This window comes from Coenobita brevimanus, chromosome 55 (genome assembly GCF_032717465.1).
Source record: "Coenobita brevimanus isolate Jiangsu-jjx chromosome 55, ASM3271746v2, whole genome shotgun sequence".
NCBI classification, from domain to species: Eukaryota; Metazoa; Arthropoda; class Malacostraca; order Decapoda; family Coenobitidae; genus Coenobita; species Coenobita brevimanus.
In genome coordinates this window covers 58,299,547-58,312,288 of record NC_137008.1, presented here as the reverse complement: position 1 = coordinate 58,312,288, position 12,742 = coordinate 58,299,547, and the positions used below count along the sequence as shown (strand labels likewise).

Sequence of the window (12,742 nt, the reverse complement as noted above, 5' to 3'; positions counted from 1 at the left end):
CAACAAAAGTTCTGTTGCTTTCCTGGATCTCTCTCTCCATGGGCTTTGGACTCTGATTTCTTGAACCAAAAGCAACCAACACATGACATTGATCTATGGCCAAAGAAAGTCATCAGTGTTAGTGGCTTCAGATTCTCCGCACTGATTTTCAAAGTCCATGGAGAAAGATCAAGGAGAAGTGACATGACTTTTGTTGCCAATCGTACATTGTAAACACACATGGGTAGACGTTTGTGTAGATCTTAATTCCGGGCAGTGGGTGACTCAAGGAGGCTTTATATGGACACATCAGTCTCTCTCAGGCCTAGTTCTTCATTTATCTAACAAAATGGGATGGAGTGAATGTTAAGCAGAATGTGTTGACAGAATAATGCGTAAATAATATGTGAAATGTGGCACACACACCTAAGACACTTACATAACCTTCCACCACATGTATATTCAAGGTTCATGTAAATGCCCCAGTGTGAGATTAAGTATACTAAATCAAGACACTTCTGTACACTGACACCCAACTCCTTACGGTCCTAATGAAGGACTCACTCATGTTTGTGACAATGAAGGCTAAGCATTAGATAACAGAACCACAGGTACAAAAATAACTGGACTATAGTTCATATGCAAGACAAAGAAAAAATATAAACTGCATTCATGCGAACCTAATGCTACCCTACAATAATTATCAGACCTTGTTCAATGAGGAATGTTATTAATAACTTCGGGAATGCTGGAGAAACTTTCAAAAGACAGTTTCCTTGGCATCAAGCAGATTTAAGACCAATTTTGTGAACAGCTTGATGATTAATGTGTAGGTAACAGTATCCTCACATTTACAATCAGGTGCTCTTCAGTCTGTTGCATTATAAACAAAACATGTCATACTTTACTCAATTCAGCATTAAATAATCTGTGAATGACACTAATATTACTAATCTGCCTCTTTAACTGGTGTTCCCAGCAACCCAAGATGAGCAAGTACCTGTACAGTTGAAATATTGATTCAACTTCCCTTTAACCCAATTTCTCTTTGTCAGTTATAATCATGACCCACTTGGAATGCAATAATTTAAATACAATGCTTAAAAGGCCACCCAATTCTCCTAAGTCACTAATTCACTAGGAAATGCTAGGTTACAATTTGATATATGACGATTAAAACTACGAGACCAGTTCCCATTTCCTGTAAATACATCCTTAAAAGCAATAAAATCTCAGAGTACAGGCAAGAGCAGGAATCATTTAAAAAAAAAAAAAAAAAAAAAAAAAAAAAAAAAAAAAAAGAGGAGTTGGGTATATCCATTGGGTGGCTGAGACTTCTACATCCAAGCACTCACGTCTAAAAACCCTCTAGCATTTACAGTTTATATGGCTAGGTTAAAATACACTTCCTCTGTTTCTTCCCTATATTATTACATCTTGAAATCGTCTAACCATCAAATACAATTTTCTGCCTTCCTCTGAAGTCACATTATATAATTCTACAGCTCTCCTGCCCTAGTCTGACTTCCTTCTTTCAGACAAAACTTAACTTCACTTTCTATTAACTATCTAAGGACATATCCATGCTCAGATGTCAAGTTTTATTTCTTTTTACAAATCATATTTTTCAAATGGAGATCAAGCTTATGACTGCTCCCTCTAAAGAAAACATACTGATCATCCCACAACTGTTGCTCAAGGAATTAGTGCAGGATTACTTACTGATGATGGGAGCCTGGCTACTGATCTTCCTATGATACAGGATTTTAGGTAAGCGGAAGGGGGGGACGGGCAGCGAGGAGCTGCATGAAAGAGAGGGAGGAGGGGGCAGCTGAGGGGCTGATGGTGGAACGGCTCGATAAGTTAAAGCACCACCAGGTCCTATCAACCATATAAGCCAGCCCATCACATGCCTCTTCCACTGACAGCCATATTAATCAACCCATCACATGCTTCCACCCTCACTGTCCCCTTCTCTCCACCTCTCCTTCCTTTCCCTGCAGCCCCTTCCTCATCTGGTCTCCTGAGTGCTCTACTTCTCTTCAAAGTACTTGTAGGTGGGGTTCTCATAGCCGTTGACCTGCATGTTGGCCACATGGCGTTCCTCTGGAGTGATAGCCTGATCTACCTCCATGAAACCCTGCAAACAATAAAATTAATCTATACACCAAGTTCAAAGGTTATGTAAGTGCTGTGGATGAATATTAGAATTAATGAAAAACAGCTGGTGTATTCTGAGGTCTTGATAGTTCATGAAGAGTTCAGTGAACATGAAGTACAGCCATGAGCAAAAGATCACCGACACTTCTCTCCTGGATGTGGCAATGAAAGGTATTGCATGAACTAGTTTTATAACATTATGAAGCACCTATCAAATGGGTATGAGAAGGAAGGATACTCTCTGCTGTTTGAAAAAAAAATTAGGAATGCAAAAGGCAAGACCCAGTGCTGGCAGAGGACTGTCTGCCAAATTTTGCTCATGGCTGCAGATGTTTGCTGTGATTTATCAGACCACTTCAAGACCACTGTATGAGTCTAGATTCAGTTCTTAATTCTGACGTACTGACAACATTACTACTGTACAACTACTGGTACTTCAACAATCATACGAAGTTCAAGTCCCTTGACAAACAAGCACAAGCTAAATCAGAAATAATAAAAGGCAAAAAGTATGTCAATCAGGTACAGTAGTACTCTGAACATATACTCCTGACAGTTTGGATTCTCTGGTCACTCTGATACCACATAATCACCAGTCCATTACACCCCACACATCATTTACTCGTACATGGCAGTGGAGAGGAGCAGATGCAACTCCAGCCTGGAAACAAAACCTCCTCATCCAATCCTGCATCCTGCAAGGACCGTGATCCAGTCTGATAGGGTGCCATCTCAGGCATAGAGGGTAGCCACTCCCTATGCCAAAGAACATGGGTGTGTGACAGGTGCAACACATCCATAAACACTACTCTTGTTACACCAAACACAAGTCCCACATCCCCCAACCCCTTCCAACAATCCCCCGAGTTGCACAACTACAGACATCACAACTTACTCCCTGCACACAAGCAGTACACCTACAACACAGACACACACCACCTTGAACAAACACAAAAATATTAGAGCTAAATTTTTACAGGGGAAAAAAAATAATGACCGAGACATACACACAGCACTCCTACAAGAAACAAAATTGGCAAACACACAACAGACCTCCCTAATCAGACACTTCTCACACATTTGCTCAGATAGAACTGAAGGCCACAGAGAAGGCCTCATTACAGTACATACATTCACTCATCAACCCTATACAATGATACGACACAACACAAACAACCCAATCACTTTTCTCGAAAAACACATTAGAAATACAGTCACGCAAGTGTCAAATCTGGGCATGAACAAGAAATCAGTGTTTTTAACAACTGCACTGCTCCTACACCTCCCACACTGTACCAGCATGATACAACCCTCATACTCAGCTCCTCCCCCAACACAGTCACCTGACTTTCACTATCGGGATTTTAATACTTAAAACACTGAAGTATGAGCACCATCAAACTAACTGCCATAGCCTCAACTTTGCTACATCACTCAAAAACATGTACATTCTCAATGAAACCCTACAATACACCCTTATCCAATGCATGACATACCACACCCCCTCCTCCCCAGACATCACATTCTCCTTGCTAACACTTGTACTCAGCATCACTTGGAAAATAGAATTCAAATTCACTACAAATAATCTCCCCATCATATCACTTCACACAGGAGATTGCCCGCCAAAGACATGACAGACTTAAAACACAACTCACCTCTCCCACTCACACAAAACACCATCACAAGGCTCCAAGAACTAGACAACAAGATTAACAACTCAGTACAAAGAATATGAAAAACTGGATGGCCTTTTGTGGCAACACTTAGTCATTCTACAGACCCCTCTCCACTCTACAAAACACTTGACAGTCCAGTACCACTAAATCACAAACATGCACATCCAAGACTCATGCTGCCATCACCTCCAACACCCAACACATCCCTTCCTACAAAGAACAAGCAAGCATACTCGTAAACCACTAGGCAAACATAAGTCACCCAACACCAATAAAAACTGAGACTGAAAAACAATCTTCACAACACAGGCAGTCCTTTCCACTCACCACAGTGCAACCCCCTTCTCTCTAGAACAGACATGTAAGATTCTCAAGAAAACAAAGAAATGTACAAGCACAGTGTGGACGGCATCAGCAACCCACAGCTGAAACGTTTAGAACCGCACAGCATCCAGGCCCTCACGAACATCAATAACGATTTATATGCACACCATAGCATTCCCAGCATTTGAAAATGTGGAACAATCATTATCACCACATCATCATCATCGTCATCCGGACCTCCTTTCCCACCCAAGGGCAGGGTGCGGAGTAGTAATCAAGGCCCTCACAAATATCAATAACGCATTATATGCACACCATAGCATTGCCAGCATTTGAAAATGTGGAACAATCATCATCATCATCATCATCATCATCTGGACCTCCTTTCCCACCCTAGGGTAGGGTGAGGAGTAGCAATGTCCAGAGAGCCCAAATTTGCCCACTTCAATGGGCCACGCTTCCATTAACTCATCATTCAAGCCCCTGGAATCCTGGCTCTATCTGATACGCCAAAAACTTTCACCAAATTCGGTAGCTTCACATAAACATATCCAATAGAGTCAATCCAAACGCTGTCATGTTAAAAAAGGGTGCCAAATCCCTGATCATGCTCTTCTTTTCACAACATTCTTCCAGCCAGCTCGATCTCTTGTCAGTCCCCTAGCCTCATCGACTTCCATACCTCTCTTCCTCACACACTCATCTACCATATCCCTCCACCTTCTCCTTGGCCTACCTTGCCTCCTCCCTCCTTCAAATTCGCTCAGATATACCTTTTTCACCACTCTACTGTTATCCATTCTCTCCACATGACCATAACATTTCAATACACTCTTTTCAGCTCTGGTGTCCACAGACTTCCTCACTCATCATCTGTCACAAACATCCACTCTCCATACTCCAGATACGTTCCTCAGCAGTCCCATCTGCACTGCTCTCACTCTTGACTTTCAATTTTCATGCCACACCATAGTCTCACATCCATATGTTAAAGTTAGCACTAACACTTCCATGTAAGCCTCGTGCAGATGTAACACTCAAGCTTCAGTTTCTTATCAAGGGCTTCACTGCATCGCTACTTTCCTTGTGTCACTCTGCTTTCCACTTCTTTTGCACATTTTCCTCTGTACTCAGGTATTTGAACTCTCTCACCAATTCCAGTCTCTCTCCATTCACTGTAACATCATACTGGAAGTCACCTTCTCTCTCAATTACCATTACTTTACTCTTTTCTACATTTACTCTCAAGGCACAACGCTCACAGACATCAGCAAAACTCTGCACTAGTATATCAAGTTCTTGTCCAGTACTTGCAAGTAGCAATGTATCATCAGCATACAACAAATCTGAGATATTCCATCCATCATCATTCATTCCCAACTCCATCCCTATCTCCATTACTCGTGTTTTTACGTCTCTCATCACCCCATCCATATATATATTGAACAAGCATGGGGACATCTCACAACCTTGCCACATGCCCACAATGATCATGAACCATTCACTTGATGCCCATTTACCCTTACAAATGCCTCAATACCATCATAAAAACTCTTGACGGCACCTAGCAGCTTACCATTTACACCATACATGCGCAAATTCTTCCACAATCTTCCTCTGCCTACTTTATTGTATGCTTTTTCCAGATCCATAAATTCCATACACACCTTATAGTCATTCTCGCAAGCCTTCTCCACTACCTGTCTCACTGCAAATATATGATCCAAACAACCTCTGCCACTCCTAAAGCCACTCTGTTCATCACTCACTAAGACCTCTAATATCTCTCTTACTTCCTCTATAATAATTCTGCCACATTCCTTCCCTACCACATGCAACAGACTTATGCCACGATAATTCTTGCACTGACTTCGCCCACCTTTATTTTTGTACAGGGGTACCATCACAGTCTTTTTCCACTCTGCTGCCACAGTTTCACTTCTTACATATCTCCAACAAGCACGTCATTCTGCTCTCTCCACTACACTTTATTCATCTCTGCATACACCTCAGCAACAGCAACCCCAGCTGCTTTCCCATTTTTTCAGCTGCTTCACGGCATCCTTCACCTCTGCAAGTGTCATGTTTCCTGGCACTACATTCCTGCTCTGCACATCCCCAAAACCAATCATATTTACAGCTGCACTGCTCTCTCTATTCCCATTCATCAGGCATTCAAAATATTTATTCCATCTGGTCCTTACTTCATCCGCATGGGTTAATATTCTACCACTTAATCCTTCACACTTTCACATTTTTTTCCACTGTCACTTCTACATTTCCATACCTCTTTCCAGAATAACTTCCTATTTTCAGAGCAGCTTGCATTCATTTTTCTTCCTAGATCATCATTTACCTCCTGCTTTTTCCTCTTCACTAGACTTTTCCATGCTTCTTGCTCTCAATATATTCAGTTCTTATTTCAACTGAACCCCTGTTCTGTAACCACTCTAGCCACTTCTTCCTCTTTTCCTCCACTGCTCTCTTGTCTCTTCATCCCACCATGCCATACCTTTCTTCTTTGTTGTTACTCTTGCCACACCACACACCACTTTAGCATTCCTAACTAAGCAATCCCTATATGCATGCCACAGGCTGTCTATATCCATTTCATTCCAATTCACTAATTTTAACTCCTCCCCTACTTTGGTCCCATATTCATCTGCCATTTCTTTGATCTTCAGCTTCTTGACTTTCAGTCTTTCTCCCTGACTGCTCCTCTCTCCTGGTCCACCTCACTCCTCTCAGCTTGATCCTGCATACCACAATCATATGATCTGACAGACCTCCACATCATCCTCCCATGGCCCTCACACCAGCAACCACTCCGGGCATTGACCTCTCTACGAGCACGTGATCAATCAGGCTCCTTTCAACACAATCCCGATTCTCTCTATACCATGCATGTTTATGTGCATCTTTGTGTCTGAAATACGAGTTACAAATGCACAACCTCCTCTCCTGACACATATCCTTCAGTCGCTTCCCATTATCATTTTCTCCTGGTACTTCATTACAACCCATTATGTCATCCTCAGGGCCAATGTCTACTCTTCCATTCATATCGCCCATTACAATCACTTTATAGCTTCTGCACATTTCTCCCACTGCTTCATCCAGCTCATCCCAAAACCTATCTTTCCCTCTCTCACTCCTGTCATCACACAGTGCATACACTACAATCACTCCCACTTTCACCTTCTCAAACTTAAACATGACATACATACATCTCAAGCTGACACATTTGTCAACAAAGTAACTCCTTCCCTACATCTTCCACACCCATTCATGCCCGATCTTACACATTTCACACCCTCCCATTCTTTCACTTCAAACCCTTTCATCTTTGTCTCATACAATGCCATCACGGCATATCTCGCACTCTTGAAAACTTTCACCACTTCCACCCTCTTGCTCTCCTCATTCACATCTCCTACATTCCATATGGCCATGCGAATCTGCCCTTTTGGTTGGGGCCCTGGGCTGGTATTGGGCCCTCCGAGGCTCTCTGAAACGAGTGCCATGATTAAGTGCTTTGGGATAGAGGATTGGGGGACAACATATATATACTGTACTGTATATATATGCAGTGAGTCCTCAAAATACGAAAGGGATAGGGACCCAAAAAAAACTTTCGTAATCCGAAATTTCATATATCGGAACGATTTTCCCCATTGAAATATACATATAAAGGGGGGGATGCGTTCCAGGACCTCATTGGAGCCCCCCCTTAAACTTTACCCCTCCTATTTAGAAGTATGCAATACACGTATACAGTACAATACTATTGCACAGACATAAAAAAATAAAACACACAACTAATTACTGTAGTACTAGTACACTGTACAGTTAAATATAGACCTGTGCTGCAGCTGGAGATTCGTATCGTTGATATGGTGCTTAGTCACACAGTGGGACCCTATTGCTCCTCTGGTACTTCCTTGACCGGTGCAGGTGTTTCTGAAGCTGTTGATGGTCCAATTTCCTCTCCAGAGTCAAAGTACGGTCTTGTTTCTTCTTGGCAGCTGGTTCCCCAGATGCTGGAGATGATGCACTTAGGAGGCATGGTGAAAATACGAAACGAGGAAGAACGGTGAAAAACTGCGTAACATACGGCGAAGCTGAGAGGAGAGGACGGACGTGACTCAATTGAGAAGCATGCGAAAATGTGTTTACCAGAGAGGGGTTAGTTTGTTTTCTTGCCGTAAGCGAGCGCGGTGCTTGCGCACCCATTTTGAATTTTTTGTATTTCTTCTCATATCGTTTTCATACCATCGAGCCAGATACTTTCGTATTGTGGAATTTGTCCTACATTCATCGCTTTCGTACCATTGGAAATTCGTACATCCACTTTTCGTATTTCGAGGACTCACCATATATATACATATATATACAGTATATATAATACACTAATTAGACTCATAACCTAATAGATTACACATACCGCACTTCTTACTAACCAAAAACCCAACATTCATTCTCTCTCTCTCTCTCACACACACACACACACACACACACACACACACACACACACACACACACACACACACACACACACACACACAATTAGTCCCAAAACTCTAAAGCTCACATACACCACACTCATTACACACCAGAGAATTAAAGCACTACCATAAATCAATACCACACTGATTACACATCTGATAATTATTGGGTCACCAATCCCGCATACTACACTGATCACACAAAAAACTGCACAGCCCAATACCACACTGATTACACACCAAAAAAATATAATCCCATACACCACACTGATTACACACCAAAATTTTACATCAACTTCATCTCTTCTTATTCTTTTTTATTCATCCATCATCCAATCCTATGTTGCACCATGAGGAGCATAGGGGCCCGGGGCTAGGCAAGTTGGTCCTGACATTTAAGATGAGTGCCCAGCCTCACTCATCCCTGAGTGGCATTACATGAGCAAAGTAAAAGGAGCCAAAGCTGGGTATCTGCAAGTGTTCCCTGTATATATATAATATATATATATATATACTGTATATATATATATATATATATATATATATATATATATACTGTATATATATATATATATATATATATATATATATATATATATATATATATATAAACTTCCCATGATAAATCCTGTGAGAAATGAAACCCCAAGTATACTGAGAGATGATGCGAGCTTGAGTTGAATCTTCTTAAATGTTAATGGATACTCCTATGGAAGATTATGGCATGCTGAAAGATTTAGAAACAGAGTTCTGAATGCATTAACAACAACAAGGCTATTTTTACCCCAAATCATGGATAGGAGCCAGGTTAGAAATTAGGCACTACACCGATTACACACCAAAACGGAAATTAATCCCATATATTGGCACTAAGCTAATCATGCATCAAAAAATGAAATCAATCCTACATACCAGTTCCACAATGAAGTGACAAAAACCAGTGAGATATGATACACCAGTGGCAACAAACTGACCTGGTTGTGAGGACTGGTGCTGTTCCTGCGTCTAAGCACCACAATGCCAACCACCATGGCTGTCATGAGCGCCACACCAGCAAAGGCCAGTGTAAAGTACACCCCTCGACCTTCGCTGCTACCCCTCTCACGTGTCACACTGTAGCTCTGTAGGGGCACAATGCAATTTGAGAGAAATATTTTACACACTGGAAGTTTGAGCCTTTCTGCACTGGAATCAAGTATTCTATCATTAAAATCAACGCTCACTCCCTTTACCATATCCATCTTCGTTGCCTCCACTGCCATCATCATTATCAACATCACTGTCATCATCCTTGTTAACATCTCTTTCCTCAAAATCTATGTCATCACAATCTCATAATTATGACATTCATAACCTAAAGTCCCACAACTACAAAGGGTTGGTAACATTCAGAAACACAAAAATATAGGAAATTATGGATAACAACAGAGTGTTGTGATATTGGCCATAAATCCAGTCACTCAACATTCAAGCTTTCACAATTCCTACCTCATATTCATATTATCAGCATAAAACTGAAGGAAAAACACAGAATGGAATGAGAGTAACATCACATTAAAATTAACTTACTTTGACAGACTTGGAATAGAAGGACCTGGAATATTAATAAAGATATCTGCAGTAAATAATTATTTGTGTGAACCATTTGCTATTGCAATGACATTCCTTGCTGAACAAAAATTAAAAGAGCTGTATCTCATATAAGGTGTGTAACACAGAAAACTGAGATGCATTAATGTATGGTTTTCATGTCAATTCCCCAAGACTATTATATTAAAATATACTTCATATTATGTGTATTCTTTTTTATATATAAAATGCTGTTCATAAAAATTTTACTCAGTACATGTATCATTAGCACAGTTAAAATGAACATACTGGTTAACTGGAACTTGTCCAAATGACTAAACTTTTTCCAGACATACGTAATTTACATTACATTGTGTATTTCTATGAAGATCTTTAATAATGGAATGTGGATTATACTTGTAATATTATTTAAAACAGGATATCCATATTTAAATACAATGTTCCAACAGGTGCTGCAACCTCTGCTACATGAGTATATGAAGCTGATGGACTATAAAATAACTGAGACACTGCCACATACAAGTTCATCCATTTTTTTGTACAGCAGCTTAATCACAGTAAATTGCATATCCAACTGGGGGAGGGAGAGAGAGAGAGAAAAAAAAAAGTGTGTGTACGAAGCCTCTCTGAAGACCCAATAACATACTAATATGAGACAACTGCTACCGTGGTGCATCTTATAATCTGTGCAGTCACTTCAGATACAATCTCCCTTTGTGTTTTGATGGGACGATTTAAAAAACATGGATATCACAGTAATTTTTGTGACTAACCAGTCATGTTAATCTCAACCAGCCATGTGAATCTCCAAGTGTTAACCTCAACTAGGTACATGAATTGCAAGTGACAACCTTTTGAGTAACTAACACAATTAGGAATTCAAATTTGAAACTTAAAAAGCAAATGATAAATATATAACAATACCTAATTCTGGAGAAACTCACATCATTCAGAAGTTTTCAAATCATAAAAGAGTCCTGGTTGTAACAGCATAAGGTCAGGTGTGGGGGGGTTGTGGGTAGGAAAAACATGTACAGTATTACAATAAAGAACACAATCACCAAACAAGAACGATTTGTAACCTGGAGTGAAACAGTGGCAGACACGGCCAAGAAATAATGAACTAGTCATTGAGGAGGTGGGAGACGGAAAATGGGAGGTGACAACCACCATCATGAGGGATGACCATAATGCGAGTGGCCGACCATGAATGGATGGGATGCTGTAAGGGGACAGGCCACAAGCATGACGGGGGCCAACCACTTTGTACACAAGCTTGAAGTCTTCAAATGTTTGGTCAGTTTCTTGATAAAGGTGTAATGCCAAAACATCGGAATAAATTCATGCAATAGATTCTGTGTTTCAATATGTTCCATTCTCTCAAGCCAACATAATAACAATCATGAGACAGAAAGCAAACCCTTGTAAAAATGTAAAAACAGTACCAATGGTTCACTCTCAAAATCATCAATATCAGCTTGTCAGTCCAGTGTAAGACAAAGGCCTCTCAACTTGCAGCACTGATGATTAATCATGAATCTGTTCTGTTATTGGTTAATATGGATGGAATACATGAAGCTACAACTGTAGGCCACCAGGACACCTTCGGCCAGCCAGTGTTTCACCATCTTTACCAGGCATGTAACTGAGGCACCAAAATGGTGAAAGTTATCCATTCTCTGTTTAATAAAGGGTCTCTACCACTCATCTCATTAGTAATCTTCTTTCTCTTACCAAACTCTTACGTAGTTAGGTAAGGCAGCAATCCACACAGCCACCAACACATAAATTTAGTCAAAGCCAAAATCTATTAACCCGCTCTGGTTGGCACTTTATTCATAGTTACCTGTCCTGGTGGCGTAGGTGGGCAGCAGAGCATATAAATCCTCCATTATTTTTTTATTTTTATTATTATTTTTGTGTGTGTGTGTGTGTCCGACTCTGGGCAAAGGCTTCACAGCCTGCTCCCAAGGCCCTACATACCATACACCTAATGATTTCCTTTATTTCTATGGGTTCCTGAGGACTGATGACCAAGTGGGATTTTTAACCCCTTAACCGCGGGGGGGCATCACTTTCGCAACCCTTGGGAGCAAGGGATCATACCGCGGGGGCGTCACTTTTGTGGTACTGTGTTATTTAGAATTCCCCTGGGCTTTCAAGTGGTGGCTTGTATCATCTATCAGTACTGCCAATATCCAACACTAGTCAGCACTCCTAATCTCATCTGTACTCCCATCCATTGTTGACAATTTAGCCATTTCTCCCCGTTCCTGACTCCCCTCCCTACCTCCCCTCCATTACCCTATCCTCTCGCCTGCCTGACCGTGCTGCGCTAAGTAAATCTTCCCAGGAATTTTTCACTGATTTCATCCATTGAAATAAGCCCTATGCCCTATTCTTATACCAAATATGAAACAAGAAAGAAATAAGTGCAGGCCATCATGCTGTATTCTACGCTAAGTAAATCTTCCCTGGAATTTTCCACTGATTTCATCCATTGAA

General features: G+C 40.9%; 1 protein-coding gene across 1 annotated transcript in view; it reads right to left on the bottom strand.

The window, feature by feature from the left end:
* Window positions 1-1,250: 1,250 nt before the first annotated feature.
* The window catches only part of Appl (amyloid-beta-like protein), a 135,325-nt gene continuing 123,833 nt past the window's right edge, over window positions 1,251-12,742 (bottom strand). Inside the window, exons 11-12 of the mRNA XM_080273556.1 lie at window positions 9,622-9,768; window positions 1,251-2,119 (exon numbers count right to left, since the gene is read on the bottom strand). Coding sequence (XP_080129682.1) covers window positions 2,012-2,119; window positions 9,622-9,768 — 255 coding nt within the window. The 3' untranslated portion in view covers window positions 1,251-2,011. The remainder of the gene's footprint in view (window positions 2,120-9,621; window positions 9,769-12,742) is intronic.